The sequence below is a fragment of the Leptodactylus fuscus genome, chromosome 2, assembly GCF_031893055.1.
Source record: "Leptodactylus fuscus isolate aLepFus1 chromosome 2, aLepFus1.hap2, whole genome shotgun sequence".
NCBI classification, from domain to species: Eukaryota; Metazoa; Chordata; class Amphibia; order Anura; family Leptodactylidae; genus Leptodactylus; species Leptodactylus fuscus.
Window position 1 is genome coordinate 180,725,308 of NC_134266.1, and position 24,729 is coordinate 180,750,036.

The 24,729-nt window shown below is 41.7% G+C and overlaps 1 protein-coding gene across 1 annotated transcript in view; it reads right to left on the reverse strand.

The window, feature by feature from the left end:
- Window positions 1–13,973, reverse strand: part of MCF2L (MCF.2 cell line derived transforming sequence like) — a 194,133-nt gene extending 180,160 nt beyond the window's left edge. Inside the window, exons 1-2 of the mRNA XM_075265272.1 lie at window positions 13,950–13,973; window positions 1,351–1,539 (exon numbers count right to left, since the gene is read on the reverse strand). Coding sequence (XP_075121373.1) covers window positions 1,351–1,522 — 172 coding nt within the window. The 5' untranslated portion in view covers window positions 1,523–1,539; window positions 13,950–13,973. The remainder of the gene's footprint in view (window positions 1–1,350; window positions 1,540–13,949) is intronic.
- Between the last annotated feature and the right edge of the window lie 10,756 nt (window positions 13,974–24,729).

The following is a 24,729-nucleotide window of genomic DNA, read 5'->3' on the forward strand; positions in this document are numbered from 1 at the left end:
CCATATGTATTGCCTTCTTAATAAATAACCTAAAGCCATTTACTCTCATTCATGCTACAATTTCCAGACAGCAGAGGTGTAAACAAGAAAATCCATAGTAGGAAATAACCAAATCTACTTTAAAACGCTATTTTTTGTGACTAACACGTAGGAATAGCCTTAAGAAAGGCTATTCTTCTCCTACCTTTAGAGGTCTTCTCCGCACTGCTGTTTGGTAGAAATCCCGGTTTTCTTTGGTATGCAAATGAGTTCTCTCACAGCACTGGCAGTCCCCAAAGCTCAAACAGCACCGGGGGCATCCCCAATGCTGCGAGAGAACTCTCCAGAGATGCCTCTATCTTCTTCAGGAACGGCCTCTTCACAAGTCTTCTTCCAGCACTGGAGTGAAACTTCTACATATGCGCAAGTCGGTTCTGCCATCGGGCCTCGGGCAGAGCACACTGCACATGCCCGCCTGGTTTAGGTTTTAGGTCCAGTGTTGGTGGAATAGTGGAAATCCCAACCACATGATGTGACCACTGATTTGTAGGCGATGTCACTACTAGAGATGAGCGAACAGTTTCGAATAGTGTTCGCTCATCTCTAGTCACTACCTGTGACACCATGGGTCTCTTCCTGAGGCCTGCTGAGGCCGGTGATTGGCCTTAGCGGTCAAGTGACTGCTGAGGCCAATCAACAAGGGATCTGTCACGTCACAGCCAGAGAGCAGTTTCACTTTGAGAAGTCGCCAGAGCAGAGGGACCGGACCACGATGGCAAGACACTGGAACACCGGGGACAGGCGAGTATGATTTTTCTTTTTTTTTTTTTCCACCACTCTCAAGATATTTAAAATAATTTTTTTTTTACCAGGACAACCTTTAATTTTTTATCAACTTAAAAATCGAGGTACAAAGAGGCCAACAAAAAATAACATTATAAATGCAGCGGAGTGGGGACCAAGTCAAGGACTCACTATACACCATCAATAAAGGCATTGTCCCAAAACCAGATCATATACCATCCAATAACACATCTTAGGCACGGAGGCCTACATCTTTAAGTGATGGCTCGGGAACCAGCATCGCATTCCTATTGCTTGCATAGAAGTGGTGGTGTACGTACTCCCCGTACACTAGCAGCTTCTGGTACCTGGGGGGCTCCTACCTTTGTTTCAGGATCCATGCAATACTGATCTTAAATACATCACCAATATGCAAGAAGTCCTTTCTATACAAAGAGCTTTCAGATATGATCGTTTCAGTCCCAAAACACATTGCTTATTTCTTTAACTTACAACGCTAGTGTCCTGAAATGGTCTTGCTAATGGCACAAAGTATTTGCAATAAAACAAGATTAATAGTTTACTTACCTGTTTGCATATCCATCTCAGGCTGGTCATCAGGGACAAGCTGGAGGACATCAGACACATCCACTTGGTGATCATTCTCTTCTGCTTCATCCTCGTTGGAGGATCTCTGTGTAGTAAAACAGATGCTACTTCCAAGCTCCCAGCACAGGAAAAAGCCCCAACACTTAGGCATGAAAACCCCGTCAGCTCCTAAGAGACAATTGAAGAATAACCAAATGTAAAGATTTCATAATGGATGTATCTTCTATATAACACAATGTCAGTTCATCATTGTCTATTATTATACTGTCAAGTCTATTATCTAATAAGACTAGTGCTAATAGAACTACTACTTCGGTTATATTCCACTTATGCAGTTACAGAACAAGATCTGATGATGCCATCACTTAAGCACATCCAGAAGTATTACGAACAAGGGTGTGTATGGCAGAACAGATACTAATGGGAATAGATGTAGGATTGAAAACACCACCAGAATACACACAAACTTTTTTAGTAATCATTTTTAGATTTCTTTACAATACTTAGTATAGGTCTCAGTCAGATAATTGATGAATCTGCTGAATTGATGAATAGAGTAACAAGGTCATGTGATATTCCATACAGGATAGGGTGTGATCTAGCTTACTCCTAATAACATAACTGAAGGTTTACCTACAAGGTCGTGCTTTCAGCTCATGCTTCCTCTTTATATAATGTATCGCAGCAGGGGAAAGAATGAGAAAAAAAAAAAATAGAAGATGTAGGACCTGTGACATCTGTGAAACCTCCCCAAAGCCATCAGCACTACAATCATAAATTTATGGAATTACCAAAGTAAACTATTTATATTTATGTCTGTGTGGTCACAGCAAAAATAAGTCATAAACCCAGCCATTGTAATATGAATCATGGCTATCAGTACTATTCAGAGATTTAGCAATCTTTAAATTGACGTACCATATTACACACCATTTGTTTCATGTATTGCCTCCTGGTATGCATACCTCTCAACTTTCAAAGGACAGAAAGTCCTACCCACTACTACATTGAGTGCACCCAATTGCCTCCATTTCTCTTTGTGCCCCCCCACACCATACAATGCTCCTACAGTCACCCTAACATTATATGCCCCCACATTATGTTTCCCACCAATTGCCCCCACAGTATAAAGTCCCTCTCCTGGTGCACCTACAGTTTAATGTCACACTCCAGCTTGACTAGTTTAAACTAGCGGCAACTGGAAGAGGACATTAAACTGTGGGGTGGCTGGACAGGGAAATTAAACTGGAGGCAGCTCAAAGGGGACATTAAACTGGAAACTGAGCTCCGATCAGGGATTTTATCCCTTGGATTGCACAGTCAAACATGACTGCGGCATCCACGGGGTTCCGCCATACAAATGATCCCCAAAAGAGAAAGTCAATAAGGCAGCTGAACACCCATCATGAGAATGTTTCACAAAGAGTACTCCAAGTATGATTTATGGGGAGACCGATTTTTATCTGTACAAATAATGATGATGCTTCCAACTGCATAGCAGTCATCATATTATATATTATCTGTTATGCCAAAGAGCTTGTCTCCATTGAACAAGTGCATAAGTAGAGACGTCACGGCAGGGCCAAGACAGATTGGGGTGCTGATATGCAATATGTATTTTTTTTGTAGCCGGGGTCTGACCAGTGACCCCAGGCTGCCAGGTGCCTCCATACCTAGATGATCCTGCCGCTGAATAAAAGGAAGACAGCCTAATAATGATTTTTCGCCATCTCTGCTTAAAAAAAAAAATGCTATAAAAAGTGATCAAAAAGTCGTATGTTCCCCCCCAAAAAAAATTACCACAAAAAAGCGCAGGTTATCCTGCAAAAAATAAGCCCTCAATTACCGTAACTCTGTCAACTGAAAAATAAAAATGTTATGTATCTCAGAAGATGGCGATGCAAAAATAATTGATGTCCCCAAATGGGTTTTTGTTCTGCAAACCTAGTAATGCATAAAAAAGCAATCTAAGTTAGGTATCAACGTAATTATGTGAAAGAAAAAATATATGTCTCAGCCCTACGGTTTTGTTATGGTCCTAGTGCAGACAACATGCTTTTGTCCTGCTAATATGGTGCACGGAAAACTATATAATCCTGCCGTTGCAGGTACCAATACTAAATTCAAAAGACCAATAGTGATCCAGCAACCAGATTTGCATTAAATTAAAACTTTTGTTTATTAGTCCATTTGTTTAAAATCTCTTTAGAAAACCAGTGAAAAAATATAAAACGGACACAGCACTTACATGAAAAAAACTGTTTCGGATTACATGGAACAATGGACACACGATGCTTTAGCCGCCTACGCGTTTCAGGGTCAGAGCCCCTTCCTCATGGCGAAGTAAAGACTAAATGCAAGAGGGTGGTTACTTATACCTTCCCTAGCTAGATGTTAATCAGCTGGGATTAAACACAATTGTGTTATGGCATGAGCTACCCCATTACTCAAACCTGCTATACATACATTTACCTACATTTAACACCAACATAAAAACATATACTATACACCATATTTAATACAAATGAAAGTACAAAAAAAGAATGAAAATAAGATTGAAACTATAAAAACAAAACTAACGTGTTCCGTAGATCATGTATATTCATTCCTTCCTCATTTGAATAATTTTACTTGTACTGGTAAGTATTTAAACTAGGTATTCCCAATTTTTTGACATATAAACTACCAACTTGTGTCTAGGATTCTATAGATCCTCTCGTGTATATGTTATATATTATTAACTAACCTTCAAAGAAAACGATCTACCTGTATGGAGTACGTGTGTACTTTCTCTTTGTAGCCATCTGTTACCTCTTTATTCTTACTACGTTGATACGCACTACGTCGGTCACGTGTCATTGATATGCTGATGTTGCCGTAGCAACAGCACATATCATGTGATCCTCCGTACCAGCTCCCACGTTGCGTTATACCATACTAGTTCTGTACATAAAACGAAACGAATAGGATACATCTGTCAAACAGGATGATTTAACTCCTATACAGGTAAGTGAAACCAGCTTTTGATTGATGCTATTATACTTCTAATATGAGCGGATTATTCCGCATTCTATAGCTTTAATATAGGAACTACGATGTACACTCCTAAATTGGCTATCGCATCAAAAACGCATCTGCACCACAAACCCACCGCAGAAAAACTAATGGATGCTTGTTCTAAAGTAGGGGTGCCTTCATATTATGTGATGCTTAGAAATTTTTCGCCGGATACTTATGTATATCCCGGTGCTTGCATTGTTAGATGTTTTTTTACTGCTGTGGCAATCTCCTATTTACCTATAGCTATGTATACTTGAAAATTTATTTTACCCTTCCAATGTGATTAATAGAAATATGATAGATCGGTTCTATGATTTAAACCCTCTGGGAACCTAGTCCCTAACTCCAGAATCCAAAAAAATTCTCTTTTCCTTAATTTTCTCTTCCAATCCCCTCCTCTTAATGGTCTCCCAACTTGTTCTATCGCCCAAAATTGAAAAGTTTTCAGGGATCCTTGGTGCTGTTGGGAGAAGTGTCTAGATGCACCCGATACATTGGCAGAGGCAACTTTGGAAATATCCGTTATGTGTTCTGCTATTCTAGTTTTTAACATTCTGATTGTGCACCCCACATAATACTTATCACACGTGTTGCACCAAATTACGTACACCACATGATCCGACTTGCAATTTAGAAAATTTTGTATTGTATATTTCTTGTGAGAATTTTTGTTATAAAAAGCATTAGTTTTTCTTGCATAACTACATGTCTGGCACCGTACTGCCCCACATTTATAGAAACCATGGTAATCCAACCATGTTTCCTTAATATTTGTGGTCATTTTAGGTAAACTAGGTGAAAGGATGTCCGACAAAGATTTGCCTTTTCTAGATATGAATCTACATCCTTTTTGTAAGATTTCTGTAAGGATTTCATCCTGCTGGAGTATGGGCAAATATTTACGTACTATACTTGTGATCTGTTTGTAATTGTTGTTATAATTTGTGCAAAAGTATGTACCTTCAAACTTTTCCCTGTTGTTACTTTGCCTGTTATCTTGTAAAAGGGATGATCTATCTTTGTTATCAATCATATTTTTGGCTCTATTTAAAGACCACACTGGATACCCTCGTTGTTTTAGTCTGTGTGTGATTTTTTTCGCTTCCTCCTGAAATTTGTTGTCATTTGAGCATGAGCGCCTTGCTCTAACCATTTCTCCCATAGGGATTGCCTTTTTTGTGTGAAAGGGATGATTGCTGGTAGCATGCAAGACTGTATTTCCATCATTAGGTTTTCTATATAAACTGCTCTCAACTTTTTTTCCCACAGCATCTCCCTCAAAACTTATGTCCAAATAGTTAACAGTTGTTGGGTGAATGCTGTGGGTGAATTTGAGGTTCAGATGGTTATTATTGATGTATTGCACAAATGCTGGTACGGCCGCCACATCCCCCGACCATACTAATAGGAGGTCATCTATGTAGCGGCCGTACCAGCATATGTCAAGTGAAAAAGGGTTCCCATCCGTGTAAATGAACTGCTCCTCCCACCATGCCATATAGATATTGGCCAATGATGGGGAAAAGCGGGCCCCCATCGGGGCACCGCAGATTTGTAAGAAAAACTTGTCATCAAAACAAAAGTAATTGTGTGTTAACAGATATTGTGTCACACCGATGATGTATTCACACAATTCCTCCGAATAATCTGAATACTTGTAAAGATGGTGGGACAGGGCTAAAATAGCCTGATCATGTGGTATACAAGAATACAAACTACACACATCGCATGTCAGCCAGACGTAATTTTCCTGCCACTCGAAATTTTTGAACTGTTTGAGAACACTTTTTGAATCTCTTATAAATCCTGGCACTCTAGTTGCCAGTGGTTGGAGAAGCTCATCCAACCATAAACAGATGTTCTCATTCAAAGAGTTAACCCCTGATATGATTGGACGGAGGGGTGGGGGTATAATCCCTTTATGGACTTTCGGCACCCCATAAAACACAGGTATAATTGGATTTTCTGGTATTAAATATTTACTGTGTTTCTCCAATACTATACCTGTGTTAACCCCTTCATCCACCACACTTGTTAATTTAGTTTTAAAAATGTCAGTGGGATCACCATCTAATGCCCTATACGTTGTGGTGTCATGTAATATTTTGAAAACTTCTGTGACATAATCTTCCCTGTTTAAAACCACCACTTTGCCACCTTTGTCGGCCATTCGAATTATAATGGCTTTATTATTGATTAGTTGTTTTAAAGCTAACCGTTCCCCTGATGTCAAGTTATCCCTAAAACGAGCCTGTGTTAATTCATTATGTAATAGTTTGAGATCCCTCTCAATCAAATGCTGAAAGGAATCCAAACTTGGTACTCTGGATTTGATAGGGTAAAAATACGGATTTTTAACGTCAATACCTGTGGTGTGTACTTGCTGTACTGGTTCACTATTTTCTAGTTGCTGTAGATTAATTAGACTCATTTGTTCCTTAAACATCATTTCATTAAATTCATTTACTTTTTTGGGGATTTGTAATATATCGTTTGTAATTCCCTCTACCCTATCTTGTGTATCAAAAAAATGGCGTTTTATCGTTAATGATCGAACGAATTTATTAACGTCCAATAGGGTATCCGTAAGGTTAAACGTCTGGGCTGGTACAAAGTTCAATCCTTTGTCCAAAAGAGTTGTCATATCCTTGGTAAGTATATGGGAAGACAAATTCAATATGGATGTATCCTCACGTTTCATGTTACATTCAGGATTCTGTGGTATGGGTTGTATTTTTATATTTTTTCACTGGTTTTCTAAAGAGATTTTAAACAAATGGACTAATAAACAAAAGTTTTAATTTAATGCAAATCTGGTTGCTGGATCACTATTGGTCTTTTGAATCAACGTAATTATACCGACACCCAGAATAAAGAGAATGTCTTACATATGCTGTACACTGTGCGAGAAAAAATAAAAAATTGAAAAAAATATGCCAGAATTTTTTTTTACAATCCACCAAGAAAGTTAATAAAATAAAGTTAAATAAGTTATTGACAACCAAAACTTGTGTCATTACAAAATACATTTCACACCACAAAAAAAAAATCCCTTATATGGCTACATCATCAGAAAAAAAAAAAAAAAAAAAAAAAAAAAAAATTATATATATATATATATATATATATATATATATATATATATATATATATATATATATATATATATATATATCTTATACAATGTTACCACAAAACCCCCAAAAATCACTGAATCATTAGAACACAACAGGCTGCGGCAGGAAGAGAACGTATAAGCTGCACGAACCTATATCTGAGTACACCCCAAATTTAGACCTTACAAGAGAGAGTGATTCCCCAGTCATAGGAGCTTCAGTGGAAATAGTGGGGAATTTGGTGTTCCCAATGTACTCCGCACAATTTACATATTTACTTTTCACCATCCGCTGTGAATTCACATCTGGGATACGAACGCTCACTACACCCCTTAATAAATTGGGGTACAGGTTTCAAAATGGGGTTACTCTCTAGAGGATTCCCCTTTACTGCTACTTTAGAAGTTCTGCACACATATAGTTAACATATAAATCTGCATTCCAAAAGCCACATAGCGCTCCTACCCTTCTGTGCCCTGTTGTGTGCAATTTTTACTTTTCATTATCAGCTGCACATTCCTTTCTAGAAATTAAATGAATGCAACAGTCAAGGGTTAAAATAGTCGGTACTTCACTTGATAAATCCTTTGAGTAGTGCTGTTTCCAAAATGGGGTCACATGTTTGTGGATTCCACTTTACAGGCAATTCATGTGCTCTGCAAAAGTGGCATGATGTCCAAAAACCAAACTGTGCCCCAAAAGACCAAAATAGCGCTCTGTGTCCAACATATGACATGAAGTACGTTAACCTGAGTACAACAGTGTCATACATATGGTCATAAACTGGCATTTGGGTACACAGCAGGGCGCAGTTTTGAAGGAGACCTATGTGATTTTGGAGCAAAGATTTAGATTGTTGGTTTTTAAATGCTGTGTCACATCTGCAGAAACCCTAAAATTGACCCTACAAAAAGGGGGGTCACTTTTTGGGGAATACCAATTTACTGGCATCACCAGGGCTCTGAAAAAACAACATGATTTCCAGAAAGCCCCTCTAAATCTGTACTCCTAAAGCTACCATCACTGGTCCAATCCAACAACACTTGTGAAACATGGATGAGTAAAAGTGTTACACCCCCCCCCCCCAACCTTGTTCACTCTCATGAATCCAGAGTAGGGTATTAGATTAGCTGTGTGAGATGGCCACAGATGTATACATGTGAAGTCACAGCAAGCTGAAAGTTGTGATGTCACAGCAGCTGGCAACTGTTTACCTAACATACTCCTCATGTGATGTCACATTGACGCTAGGCTCACTCCTACATTCATGTTTCTGCCCGATTTCCGCCCAAAAAAACGGAAAAATGTGGAGAGAAAAGTCCTGCTTATAGGACTTTTTCTCCACACGTTTAAAGCGGAATGGGGAAAGGAATTCCCAAGGGGAGACCAGGCGTAGGAGTGAACCTAGCCTAAGTTGCCTACCTGGTGAAATAGCAACCCTAGAAACCCCTGCAATTGTTGCATAATGAGAAAGTATGCAGTTTTCTAGTATATCATGTATAGACAAACATCCATCAGATTTCCTGTTAGATTTTCAGTTCCACTATATATTATGCATGCTAACCATTATCATTGAAAAGACCACACTCCTGGAACATCAATTCAATTTGATGGATGTTCTCAAGAAGTTCCATTGTGTTTAAATTCATTGCTATTTCAATACCAATAAACAGTAACAATCATGTTTTATGCTGAAGACCACGGAGATCTGCACTGCTACAACACGTAGCTCTCATACAGTGTTAAAAATCACTGGCTACAGGCAGGAAAAATAAGAATGAGTTTTCAATCCTTTTGTTGCCATTTATAGCATTCAGCAGTGTGATGAGAAGATGCGGTCACTTCAGTCAGTTCAGGTTTGGTAGGTTTAAACATCAAGTTCTTACCTCTTTAAAATCTGAATTGCTCAACAACCCACAAATGTTATGTGGTGAGATAGATAGATAGATAGATAGATAGATAGATAGATAGATAGATAGATAGATAGATAGATAGATAGATAGATAGAGAAACAGATCTAATGTCCTGCGGCCCTTGGTATCTATTGACAGGATTTCCCTTCTAACAGGGAGTGATCTGCAAATTAGCTAGAAGGGAGGCCCCTAGTGGTAGGAACTATAGAGACGCTATTCAAAGGAAGGAGCAACATTTTTAATTAAAGTGCTTTACATTTTGATCCAGAATCACATGCTCTATTAACCCCTTCCCGACATGCGCCGTAATAGTACGGCGCGTGTCGGGTCTGTAACTATGGCGACCGCCCGGGAGCCGGGCGGCCGTCATAGCCGCCGGGTGTCTACTGCTTTAAGCAGTAGACAACCGGCTCTAATGCCTCCGATCGGTCCCCGGACCGATCGGAGGCATTAACCCCTCCGGCGCTGCTGTCAAAGGCGCCGGAGGCGCCATTTTCCCGGCGGCGCATGGGCGCCGCCATTTTGGCAGGGATCGCCGGCTCCTGGAGCATGCTCCAGGGCCGACCCCCCGTTGCCATGACAGCCGGGAGCCATGTTAAAGGCTCCCAGCCGGTCTGCAAATTCTCTCTTTTGCAGGCTGGTGTATGCAGCCTGCAAAAGAGATGATGATTTTTTGCAATGCATTGCAATGCATTAGCATTGTAATGCATTGCATTAGTGATCAGACCCCCTGGGGTTCAACACCCCTAGGGGGTCTAATAAATGCAAAAAAAAAAAAAATTAAAAAAAAGTAAAAAAAAATATAAAAAAATATAAAAAGTATTAAAAGTTCAAATCACCCCCCTTTCCCTAGAACAAATATAAAAGTAGTTAAAAACTGTGAAACATATACATGTTAGGTATCCCCGCGTCCGAAATCGCCCGCTCTACAAATCTATAAAAATATTTTTCCTGTTCGGTAAACGCCATAGCAGGAAAAATAGTCAAAAGTGCCAAACCGCCGTTTTTTCACTGTTTTAATTCTGATAAAAATTTGAATAAAAAGTGATCAAAGCAATAACATTTCCCGAAAATGGTAGAATTAAAAAGTACACCCGGCCCCGCAAAAAAAGACGCCCTATACATCCCCGTACACGCATGTATAAAAAAGTTACGGCCGTCGGAATATGGCGACTTTTAGAAAAAAATTTTAACACCGTTTTGGAAATATTTTTAGGGGTCAAAATGTAAATAAAACCATATAAAATTTGGTATCCCTGGAACCGTACCGAAACACAGAATACAGGGGACATGTCATTTTGGCTGCACAGTGAACGCCGTAAAACCAAAGCCCGTAAGAAAGTCGCAGAAATGCATTTTTTCTTCAAATCCACCCCATTCTGAATTTTTTTCCTGCTTCCCAGTACATTATATAGAATAAATAATGGTGGCATCATGAAGAAAAAATTGTCCCGCAAAAATTAAGACCTCATATGACTCTGGGAGTGGAGAAATAAAAAAGTTATGGGGTTTAGAAGGAGGGGAGTCAAAAACGAAAAACGAAAATCAAAAAATGCCATCGGCGGGAAGGGGTTAAATGAGACTAAGTTGTCTGAAAAATTAGTGACCATTTAATATTTTATTATTGGAACAATCAATTAGAATCTAATTAAAAGAGAATTCACCAGTGTACATGGATCTTTATTAAGGTGCTAGTAGAGTTAAAATGTTATCAGATATTACCCCACATTGCTTTATATATCAGCCAACATCTAAAATTTATGAACATTTCATAGATGTCATAAAATGTGGCATCACGCTTCATAAATATGGAATTAAAAAATAACACCATTTATGTCAATGCATTCAGAATGCTGCAACCAAAGCATTAATATGTATACTGTGTCTGCATAAGGATGTGATAAGCAATGGAAGGGATCTGACTATACTTGCAGTCTAATTTTTGTTGTGAGCAATACTCTCGAAGCATGTGCTCAGAAACTTTCATTAAGTTTTTAAGCTTTTTAAAAAAAATCACGCTGGAATAAACGCAAAAAATGCACAAATATTCAGAGTTTAGAAGACAACTGATTAAATAAAGAATAGTTAGAGACTCCAAATATCTACTACACGTATGACTGTATCATAGAACTATTCAGCCCCATATACAATAGCTAACCAACTACAATACTGTGACATAGGTATAATCTCCATAATTAATGATAGCCTATTTATGATAGACTATCATGCAGGTTTCCCTAAAGTTCCTTTACTACAGCACTTTGGTTAATGTAGTTTATATGACCCTGACTCACAGACGCAGCTGGTATACTTGATAACACTTTCTAACAGGTGTGAATATTGTACATTTTCACCTTGTCAACACATCCAATGGCAGCAGCATCTTGTACAACTGAGCTGAATACAAGGGGGAAGGGAATATAAAACAGGCCAAGTGTGAAAACTTTGTAAAAGAATCAAATAGTCTAATATTGTAAAGTCATAACATTTCCCCATCGCCCACCTGGCCTTAGGCTAAGGTCCCAACATTGCAGACAAGTACCTTTTTTTGTTCAAGATTTTACTGCAGTTTTTTGAGTCAAAGCAACGAATGGCTACAAAAAGAAATTGGAAATATATAGGAAGTTCTTATACATTATATTTGTGCCTTCTGTTTAATCCACTCCTGGCTTTGTCTCAAGAAAACACAGCAAAATCTGCAACAAAAAAGCTGCATTTCCGCAATGTGAGGTCTTAGCCTCAGGGTATGTTCACATGCTGGAATGAACAACTGGTGGATTCAGCCTCAAAATCAGCTCCAAACTCTGGCCGGAGGGAGGCAGGAATAAACGCTAAAAGAAACGTTTTGCTTAATCTTCCACAGATTCCAGAAATGATTCAGCCTCAGAACCAGCGGTGCGAGATTACAGTTGATTGTTCAGCCCCATTGTTTCCGACTCTGATCAGTGAACAAACCCACTGCAGAAAGTCAAAGCTCTGCAGTTTACAAAGGGCTGGAATATGGAGAGGAGTCTGAGATGTATAACTCCCTGAAGTGTCATGTGTGGGTTCTATTCTATTTAGTTTTAGCATCCTAGGGCAGTCTCTGCATCAGTACCATGCAGTGTGTTCTCTCACTTTAAGGTTGAGGCCCCATGTTGCAGAAATGCAACTTTTTTGTTTCAGATTTTGCTGAGGTTTTTTCAGCCAAAGCCAGAAATGGATTGAGAAGAAGGTAGAAGTATAAGAACTTCATATATATTTCCCATTACTTGGTTTTGGCTAAAAAAAACAACAACAAAAAAAAAAACCCACACAAATCTGCAACAAAAAAGGCTGTGTTTCAGCAATGTGGGCTTCAGCTTAAATGGGTTATCCCATGTCAAACATTTATCACCTATTTATAATAATTTTAGTGAGTGTTTGATCAAAGGGAACCCCCCCACACCAATCAGTAGAATGTAGTCCTGAGCCCCCATTCTAGAGGCATTTGATTTGAGAATTGGTCGCCATATGCTAAACCACTCTATTTAATGTTGAAACACGAGCACTGTATTCATGTATTATATTTCTCGTAGTTTCAGACATTGAATGAATAGGTAATAAGCAGTCTGGGATAACCCCTGAAAATAAGGCAACAAATACTGTAGACCTTCCGAATTGAGACAGTTCCAACTTTAGCTGTAACATGACAGCTACAGTCCATGGGAATCCTATGCAGCAAATTTACTAATAGTGGTATAACCTCAAGTGGTGCAAAACCATGGAATTTCAGAGCAGCATGCAATGTATCCCTTAGTATGGAGGATATTGAATGTTGCACAGCTACTGATCACTGTCTTTGGTAAATAAATGGCACAATAGCTTTTTCTAGCCATGAGACATTTGTATCTGAACAGTTATCTGTGCGCTTGACAAGCTCAGCCTGTGTTCTCCATTACTGCACTACTAATGCCATGAGATATTCCAAGAACCATTGGCTGACAGGTATAACACTAGGGAAGGCTATTAAGTGAGTAAAGTTACCTGCAGGTATACCTCCAGCTTGTGGGGTATTGCTCTGTCCCCATTCATTTGGATGTGCACCACTGCAGCTTCTTTCTTGCAAGATCAGCCAGAATTAGGGATTTTAGTGCCATAGCATAACGCCAATAGTTAGCAGTATGTGTAGACATAGCTTTAGTAGTATAGAGCACTATGGTCAGGTCTCTGGCCAGTACTGTACACTTCTTCTGCAGGCTGACCAGTGTGGAAGTCCATGGCCACTGCAGCAGAGTCTGGCACAGCATGGCACCTCCACCAGGACTGCGGGGCCATCTACAAGATTGGGGCTGATCTGCAGGTGCTCCATTTAGCGGCTGTGGATAATGCGGAGCTGCTTGTGCGCTATACCTAATGAGAACAGCTAATACAATGCAGGGTCGCGGCTACCCAGAAAAGTTTACACCTTGCAGGTGCCATGTTACCTGGTGCTGCCCCCCACAAGCTCTAGCACACTGAGCGCACCCACCTCTCACAAGGAGCCCCTCACAGCAGCAGCAGCAGCTCCAGCTCTCCTCCTCCGCTATCCTTCTCCTTCACGAACAAACGTGCACTGCTTCTGGCTACACAAGCCGGCTCTCTGCCCAGGCTGCCCGGCCATACACAGGCTGGAGGTGTGGACGGGGGAGTGGAGGTGGAAATGGGATGAAAGATACAAGAGCCCTGCGGACTGGAGGCAGGTTCCGCAGTGACCTGCGGGCGACACCTAGCGGCGGCAACTCGAACAGCCCCGACTGAAGTGGGAAAAGGTTTCCTATTGAGGTGCCGCTTCACAGGATGGCGTGTCCGGGCCGGGCTATATGTACTTTATGTACGTGTGAACATTACTAATACATTACATATAACACAACCGATCGGGCAAACTCCTGTACGAGACAGCCAATCAGGTAGCTGCTTTCTCTTTACAAATCGCATCAGAGAAATGACAACTGCAATCTCATTGGTTGCCCTGGACAAGTACACTTTTACGTCAGTTTTGATACATCTCCAGGCATTGTTTATATAACAGTGCCATACACATCGGTGTAGCATTAGGAGTAGCAGTTACTACTGGACCCTAAAGGACCCCAAAAGTCTCTCTGTCCTATAAAATATTCCATTATTGTAAATGGTACAAAGTAGGTAGGGGTCCTACACAAATTTTGCACTGGGGCCCAGGAGCCTCAAGTTACACCCATGCCAGTACCCCTATATAAAAGCAAACGTACTGTCAAATCAGGTACTTTTTACCACCACTCACCGCAGTAGCAATGGTGCTACAATGATGCATCCACTATTGGTACAAACCAAAATGGCTGAACATGATCCAGAACTGTCAAAACAACTCTTAAAGGCACGGCGGCCTGGGTAAGTAAAGTTATTGCAAATAACCCCTTAACATGCGCTTAAAAAAAAAAAAGTGTCAGGAAGTGTAATTTATTTTTTGTATTTTAAACATTGATTTTATGTCTTCTGTAACTACAGTTGGCAGGCACATATTTCGTATCACTTTAAGGCTAAAACCCCACTGGACGTCCTGCGGCAATAAAGCGCTGCAGGAAAAACTGTGGCAGCAACGCATCACGATTCTTCTTTAAGCAGAAAGTTTGCAGAGTTTTCCTCCACGGACTTTCTGATACAATTATACCTATGGGGAAACCGTCGGTGTTTCTGTAGGTATAATTGACATGCTGTGAGTTCCAAAACCGTGCCATTTTTGGAAATCGCAGCATGTCTACATGGTGGATTTTACCACAAAGTGGGCATGGGATTCGCTAGAATTCCATCCACTTTGCCCGTACTGTAAAATGCTGCGATTTTCCCCGCGGTGTATCCGCCGTGGGTTGATCAAGGCATTTCTGTCCCATGGGCCCCGTCCTGAGGGGTTACTCCCATCTTGGCAAATCTTTGCTGAGATAGGAACAACTGCCTGCAAGCCTTCACTACCAGGGCTGGACTTTAAATCAGATGAACAATGCTGCTCTATCCTGTTTCTGTAACTTCCATAGAAGTGATTGGAAACTATAGAAGTTGTGTACATTCCGAAGCTCTACAGTTATGAAAACACCATGGCTAAATTTGTTACACTGTTTCCTTAATACTCATTGACTTCTATTGGAGTTATGGAAGCAGCGTCAAAAGCAGTACCCTGTTGGTCGTGAGTCAGAACCAATTTTTCCTGTGTTGGCAATGACTTGGCCCCCTGTTGCTGAAAAGCTGCTTTTTTGTTTTGTTTTGAACCAAATCCAGAAATGGAATCGAATATAGGAATGAAATAGGAATGGAAAATATATCTGGAGCTCTTATATTATACCCTCCTGCTAAATTAATTCCAGACTGCGGCATTTTTGCTGACCTAAGCCCAAGTGAACAGAGCACACAGCCTGCAAGTTGGTGAACAGGCAAGTTGGGAATACCCCTTTAATGAGGCACAATTGACTAAAGCAGACAATAAACCTGGTGAATGGCACATACACCAGATTTTGCAAATTCAGATGTTGAAAATTGTGCTAGAATTCTATTGCACTTACCTTAGGAGATCTTCCCTAATGTTTTCAAATTTTTTTCCCTGTCATTTGTTCCGGAATCAGGCATAAATTAGTTTGAGGTTTTTTTTCTTTTTGATTTTTTTTTTTTTTTTTTGTAAATTCAGTGGCTCTTGTATATATCAAATACATGTATATCACATGCCAACTGTATACAATTTTTGTACAACTTTTTTTTCTTCATGGTGTCACAGAAATGCAGAAAGGAGAAAACATGGACAGGAAAATAGGAAATGGAAAATCGTATTTTACTGTGCAGGAAGAGGCTGTTGTGCTTGGGCAAAGCAATATTCTGCTTTTACACAGGCACAGGACAAGTTCATGAGTTGCACTTTTTAGCTGCTTTGCTTTTATGTAGAAAAACTACAGCTACTAGATGTAACATGATTCTGATGTAATTTGTAAAAACACATTTACATTTTGCATGCTGAAGCTACACATTTTAGAAACATTGAAACATAGAAGATTGACAGCGGGAAAAGACCACATGGTCCAGTCTGCCCTATGTTATTACAAATTAATCTTAGGTAAATGTGTGCTTTATCCTAGACATGCCTAAAGGGAGTCTATCACCTCACCAAGTAAATTCGACTGTCACCACTGTGTTACAGACCACATTACAGTGATAAATACCATACTATTATCATATATGTCACTTTTGTATATTCAGAGCAAAGCAACTTTGAAGCCTTACGTAAATGAGACTGCTGGTGTACTGGGGAGGGCCTTCTGATCCCTGGAGCACTCCTCTTTCTGTGCAGACCCCTACCATCTCCTATCTGGGCCACGCCATGCATTGGTAATTGATCCTCCACACTGCTATGACTTCACCCTACTTGAGTGGCAAGAGTAGTATTGCAGGACCACCCCCGATGCACCAACTGCCTCAATTTCATAAGACTTTAACGTTGGTTTTCTCCAATCTACAAAAGTGACATACATAACAATAATATGTTGATATCACTGTGATGTGCTGTGAAACGTGGTTGCAGAAGTTGAATGTGACTGTGGGAGGTGGTAGACTCCATATACTCTCACTTACTCTTGATTTGCCACCTACTGTATATCTGCTGGAAATTAGTTTCAAGGCTTAACTATTCTTTCAGTGAAAAGGTTTTGATAAATACTCCATTTATTGACTAGTATTATATGTATATATTGTGTAGTTAGAGATGTAAAAACCATAGTAGCTCCAAAAGAGTGCAAAGTACTTAAAAATTGCGTGAACTGGTAGAGGTCAAACCAGTGTTGTCTCATCACTTACACTGGTCAACAGCCAAAATCTTTCGGGCATCAAACCAGTTGTTCTTAACTAATTTTGGGGTGCTGAGATTGAAATTGATGCTAAAATTTTAAAATTGGCTTTACTTTTCATGATATAGACGTGCATTTTATATTTCTATTTATATTTGGTTAAGAAAGCCTACCACCTGTATTTTGGCTGCAAAATAGGCAACCAGGAAAAGAGTTGGGCTCCACACATATGCTGTAATACATGTTCTTCAAATCTCAGACAGTGATTGAACCGGAAGAGACAGTCTATGCCGTTTGCAGTGCCAGTGGTCTGGAGAGAGCCATCTGACCATAGTGACAATTGCTACTTCTGCAAGGTGCCTCCAATTGGGAAAGGAATTTCAAAAAGAAAGAAGTGGACTTTACAGTATCCGAATATTCCATCTGCGATACGCCCAGTAGCTCATTCTGAAGAATTGCCAGTTCCAAATGCTCCAGAAACATTCTCGCTCGATTCCACTGACGAGGAAGAAGAAGGAGTTTGTCATGAACCATCTACCTCATCAGATCCAGACTTTCCTGCATCACTCTCCACTGAACCGCACCTTATATCGCAAAGTGAACTTAATGATCTTGTTAGAGATCTAGACCTGCCCAAGAGTAAGGCCGAGCTCTTAGGTTCCAGACTTCAACAGTGGAACCTGTTGGCAAATGATGTTCGAATTTCTTTCTTTAGGAACCGTCAACAGTCTCTTGTCCAATTCTTCTTCATGGAGGGTGATCTTGTTGTATGCAGTAACGTTTGTAGTTTAATGGATGCTCTCAAAATCAGCTATAACCCCAATGAGTGGAGGCTATTTATCGATTCATCAAAGCTAAGTCTTAAAGCTGTCTTACTTCACAATGGCAATGCACTACCATCAGTTCCAATTGGTTATGCTGTTCACATGAAGGAAACCTATAACAACATGAAAGAGCTCTTGAGATGCATAAACTATGATCAACATCTGTGGTGCTCTGTGGTGACTTGAAGGTGGTAGCGCTAGTGCTTGGTCTACAGGGAGGAGACACCAAGTACTGCTGCTTCCTATGTGAGTGGGACAGTCGTGCAAGATCAGAACACTACAAGAAAAGAGACTGCCCACTGAGAAAGTCACTGCAGCCAGGGACTAAAAATGTTATGCATCCAGCACTTCTTCAAGCAGGAAAGATTCTGTTACCTCCTTTGCATATCAAGCTTGGTCTTATGAAGAATTTTGTAAAGGCAATGGATAGAAATGAAGAGGCATTCAAATATCTCCTCTGTAAGTTTCCAAGGTTGAGTGAAGCGAAGATAAAAGCAGGAGTCTTTATTGGTCCTCAGATTCGTATGCTTCTTCAAGATGACGAGTTTTACCATTTGCTGCGTGGCAAAGAAAAGACTGCATGGGAAGCATTCAAGTTAGTCGTGACTAATTTCTTGGGAAACACCAAAGCAAATAATTATGAAGAGTTGGTTGAAAATCTCCTGAACGCATATAAAAACCTGGGATGTAACATGTCTTTAAAGATTCATTTCTTACACTCTCATCTAGACTTCTTTGCACCAAACTGTGGAGCGGTGAGCGATGAACATGGTGAACGATTTTATCAGGAAATTGCGACTATGGAAAAGAGATATCAGGGTAAATGGAACCCATCAATGATTGCAGACTACTGCTGGACAATTATCAGAGACAATCCCATGTCTGAATACAAGAGACGTGAGTAAAGGAGCCGAATAGCAATTCAATAAGGATCTACGTTCCAAAGTTCAATAAACATACTTCATTTGTAAAAAATTCTTAGATATGACTATAAATTATAGTTGATTTTAGATAGAACTAAGTTTCCTAAGAATATATTTCCAAAATTTTAAAAACAGTAAACTTGCACCTCTATTATTGCAGAAGTAATAAATATGTATCATATTCTATAGAATTCACAAAACAGTAAAATGAGAACCCTTCGATATCATAGAAACTAGAGCCAATTGATAGTTTTCCTTGTGATATTTGAATTCAGCACATAAAAATCATTAGGGAATGACTCATTTCATTTCAGAAACAAACAACTTTTGAAAATTTGTTGACCAGTGTTATCACGGTGACTTTAGAAAATGAGGTTTGGATGTGTTTTCTTTTAAAGCAAACTTGATTTCATGTGATTTCTGCTGAGATCTGATATCTGAGAGCTGGATTGCATAAAGGGAAAAAAGCTGAGCTCTGTGATACATAGGTTTATACAACTTATGCTTGGTTATCACTAGCATTTGGGTTTCCATCCTCAGGGTCTGCATGGGGACACAAAAGACGGAAGACCCTGTCTGCTTAAAAACCGGTTATACATGGAAACCAGTAGACCCCACAGACTATAATGGGGTCCGCCCTGTTTCTACCATTTTTATACTGAACCCGCCACAGAGAAAAGTCCTCTTTGCCGGACTTTTGTCTCCGACAATTTTAAAGGGAGTCTATCATTCAAATAACTTATTTTAAATAATGTCACATTGGAATAGCCTGTCAAATGGCTATTCTACTGCCTGGTGGCCATTTTTCGGTGGTCTTCTACATGAGAGTATTGGTGCAGTATGCTCGTGTAGCAGACCATCAGAAAATGCCCAAAGGGGCATGCGCAGTCAGCTCTGTTCAAGCCCAAAGTGGTAGAACCAATTGCGCATGTGCGAGGTTTGATATATTGTACCCACATCACTGCATCGGATGCCTGTGAAAGGCAGAAGTTCCGGCAAAGAGGAAGAGAGGTGTGATCAGAAGCATAAAATAGGTGGCGGAGAGTTATGACGTGGGGGGTGCTCAGAGTACTGTGGCAACGCCCCTGGTGCCCTGTGATCCTAATTTGCACAAGAATGAAAGTTAAGAGTAGAATAGCCTGTTTAAATGCAATTCCAATGTGCCATTAGTTAAAAATGTGCTTTTTGCATGATAGACTCCCTTTAAGTGGAATCTAAGACGGAGTCTCGAACACTAGTCACCTTGCGTTAGTGCTAAGTAAGGCCAGAATTACGCAGCAATTTTTTTTTATATATATAAATTCTTTATTTATAACAAAATTAACAGAAAAATAAGGCATAACAATAAACAAGACAGGACCCACAATAAGAAGGTCGGTAAATAAAATGAAACACAATAAACGAAAACAATGCAAGATAAAGCATGCATCAGAAGAAGAGAAAGAAACCAGGGAATCCCCGGCAGAGAAGGGGGGGAAGGGGAAAGGAGAAAGAGGCCCAGACCACAAAGCTGGTATAACAGGAAGAGAGAGAAAGAGAGGAAAAGAGTGAGCAACTCCGGCCATCAGAGAAAGGACGCGACCAGCCACGAAGCTTTAGCACATCAGGCCATGGTGGACCTGCGTCTCCTGGAAAAGAATCCACGGAGTTCACGGAAGAGCAGTTAGCACACTCCTGGAGTGGGCCCTACAATGGGGTGAGATCTCGAGGGGCAGGGAATGCGGAGTTCAGCCAAGGAGAGTAGGTGGAGAGGGGGGCCTGAGAGGGCACTTTTCAAGGCGACCCACCATTTGAAGGGAGAGTGACGGCACCAGTCCAGCACCCTCAGGCATATCAAGGCCTCAAAATACCGACGGGGACCGGGAAGACCCCGAAAACACGGAGGAAAAGGAGGTAACTCTTAGAGCAAAGGTCTCCCAGATCACCTGAGATCTAAACCCCAAGCCAAGGGATAACAGAGCTAGTTCAAGAGGTGCCATCCAGAACTAATTTGAAAGGTGCCATCCAGAACTCCCACCGGACTAGAGTTAGGAAGATAAAGATTGGCAGAGGTAAACATGGTACCAGCTAACTCCCCCCAGACAAACAGGAACCTACCCAAACTATAAGAAGAAATGGTCTTACACTTCCATGTGACAAAGCGCCTTATCCAGATACCCATCCCCCCTAGACTTGGGCCCCGAATAAACAGCAGTAATATGCATTAGAGAACCTGCGGGGTGAGAAAATGGGAATGAGTCTCCTGGGTGAACACAACATGGGTCCTCTTACTCATAGTAGACGGAACAAGGAGAAGCTCTACTCAAGGGAGTTGCGATAAGTGTCGCTGGAAGAGAACACCAGGGAGTCCATCTCTGATCATCGGAGAACTACAAAAGGGAAGAAATAGACAAAGGGGAAAAAGAAAGAGAAGAGAAGGAAAAAGAAAAAAGGCAGGGGGAAGAAAAGCAGAAGAGAGGGAAAGATGTGAAGAAAAAACCACACAACAATAAACAATAAATCCCGATCAAAGGTATAGAAACAAAGTGAACCAGCCACACAAAATATATGAATAAAAATTAACTTTTATTAAGTGCTCCTAAAAAGGTGTAGCAACATATATACATACAAAATATATAAACAAACATAAAACAAAATCATATAGGGGTAGACAATGCTACAAATACCAACTTGTCAGCCATGGAATGTACACTGGATGGCAACACTAATATCATGGTACAAAGGGCTCAACCATAGCTAAAACTGAAAGTGTCCAATAATAAAGTGTTGTAAATGAAAACAACAAATAATCAGTGTAATAACCCACAGATAGCTATGAGACTGCCCACATAAGATGATCCAAGATTAGCCTCCATACATACCAACAGTAAAGGGACCCGACGCGCGTTTCACCTGAAAATCAGAAAATTTGTTATATTTGCCTCTATTGTTTACTATTGTATTCCCGATCAAAGGTAGCCTAAGAACGGGTCACAAAAAACGGTGTGAAGTACCCACTAAAGCAGGTCTCGGGGGCACACCGCAGTATGCACCCCGAGAGCTGCCAAACCCTACTAATGGGGGGCAAGAGGCAGTACCACAACATGGTGCTACCCATTCCCCAGGCAGTAAAGCTAAATGCCAGAAAGGCAGAAAATGAAACGCGGGGTCCAGAACTGGAGAAAAACTACAAAGAGTGGTCCAAGTGATAAACAGCAGTCCCAAAACGGCGGGACTACCAATTGCAACAAGGAGCAATACAGCAATTGAAGGGGCAGGTCTCAACAGCTGGGGACGCCACGAACCGAGGCCCATCGCAGCCACTGCCGGGGTAAAAATACTTAAGGACACAAAGGCACAAGGATGGGGAACAACAGAGTCCAGTAGCGAGTCAAAGTCCCGGAGTAAGAGCAGCAGGAGTATACTTCCCTCAGGAGGAATCTTCAACCCGGTGCAGCTGTTGAGGCAAAGAAGGAGAGGAAGAGTGTCCGATCGTTGTTGGAGAAGGCAGAGGGTAATCAAGCCAGTCCGGCAGGGTCAGGTCAGGCAAGTCCAGGAATTGCGCCAGAGAAATGGCTTGTTCAGAAGAATGCAGGACAAACAGCGCCCCATTGCGCCGGACTTGGAAATGAAAAGGGTGGCCCCATCTATAAGTGGCTCCAGAGTCCAGAATAGCTTGCAAGACAGGTTTCAGGAGTCTACGCATCGCCAATGTTTTACGGGAGACGTCTGGGAGTAGCTGAGCCAGATTATCCATAAAGGAAACAGGGCCACGCCACCAAGCCGCCTGAAGGATGTCTTCCTTCTCTTGGAAAAAGTGAACTTGACATAGGACATCCCGCGACTCAGTGGATGCTGTTTTTCGAGGGCTCAATACACGATGGACTCTATCCATGATGATTTCCGTATCCGCTGGGCAAGAGAGGACCATGTTAAGAATAGAAGAGACAGTAGTACGGAGTTCGGCCGGAGGAACCGAGTCGGGAATGCCCCTCAACTTGATATTATTCCGGCGGCCCCTGTTCTCCTGGTCGTTGACCTGAAGAAGGAAATGACGGTTGAGAGCACGTTAGGAGGTCAGGTTGTGTTCCACAGCAGTAAGGCGTTCCTCAGTAGATACAGTTTGTTGGTGTTGGGCAGCGATCTGAGTCGAGAGGGACTGGAGCTCAGACTTAAACTCCGATATGATGCACTCCTGCTTCTCCTCCTCTCTACGGACAATCAATTCCAGGTTTGATTTGGTAGGCATAGTACAAAGAAAATTCCATATATCTGCAAGCTTGGGGCGCTTATGACGATGAGACAGAGAGGCAGCACCCTGAAGTGAAGTATCAGATAAGTCAGAGGAGAGAGGTTAGCGGAGAACTGCTGGGGTGGAAGTGAAGTCTGGGTCCAAACTGACTATGGTAGGAGCAACGTCAGGGGCCACAGTGTAGGTGGAGTGCTGAGGCAGTGTCGTGTGGATCAATGGAGCAAAATCGGGGGCTGCGCCAGGGTCCCCCATGACTGATGAGGTGGCGCTGGCCGAGGTGAGCCAGGGACCATGTGACGAGCTGGTAGAGGGCCCCACCAGGGTTCCCATATGTGACTGAGGGCCCTGTGGCAAGTGTTGTAAGGGAGGCACAGTCTGGGCGGCTGGTGAACCCTGCGAGGCTGGCATGAGAGCAGGGGGCCCTGAGGCCTTCAGCAGGTGGTCTGCAGAGGGTCTTCCAGGCAGGGGCACTGGAGGAGTGAGGGACTCCAGAGGTAGCTGCTGCATAGAGGGAGAGGAGGGTAGCGGCACCTCATACACATGGTGGCTGACTGGAGGGGAGGCAGACCGGCACCTGGTGCATAGTGACCTGTCCCTCCTCCCTCCGCAGCGTCTGAGGCACTGACCGAGCCGCGGGTGCCGGCAAGGATGAGGAGCCAGGGAGCGGAGACACTGGCGAGCGCAGGGGAGGCGGGCTCTGCTCTTCGGTGTCCAAGCGCATTGACGCCATCTTGGATCCACCGTCCGGGACCAGAGAGGAGGCAGAGGACAGCAGGAACCGCGAGATTTGCGGTTCTATTCGGGACTTGGAGGTACCTTTGCGGCCCAGGCGTCGGACCATCGCAGAAGAGGAGGCCAGGAGATGACTGGACCACTGGAGGGTAAGTAAAAAGCCACCTGGAGTCCGGGAGCTACTGACAAGAGTGTGTGCAAGCATCCGTAGTTAGGGCACACCCCCTACGCAGCAAATTTTATAGTGCTACTGAATTATGTTACTATTGAACTTCTATGCATTTTCATCAGCTACAACTGTCACTCAAAAATTTAGAAAAAAATCATGGAGTAGTGCCATAAAAGTCTCAGTGTAATCCTAGCCTAAAAAAAGTGAGTAAGTTTGACATGACTACTTGTAGAGACAGCAACAGTGTGGTTTACCCTGCCCACACAAACCGAATGGTAGCTTTGATAGCCTTTGTGTGTAAAGCAAGATTCTAAATTCATGACAAGTCCTACTAGAGACAGTGGAGTGTTGTTTACCCTGCACAGAAACTGTGATTACCAGCTTTCCCTATATCAGTGTATGAACAGAGAAGGATGTCAATCAGCCTGTATGGGATAAATCCTGACAGGACTCCCAGTTGAGTCCTCCTTTCCCCGCTCACACACAGTGAGTGACAGCTTTCTCGGTATCAGTTTGTATACCCAGAAGTCTGTAAAACACTGCACGTGTGTGTGGTAAGTGTGGGACTATTTGGCTAAGGCCCCACGTGGC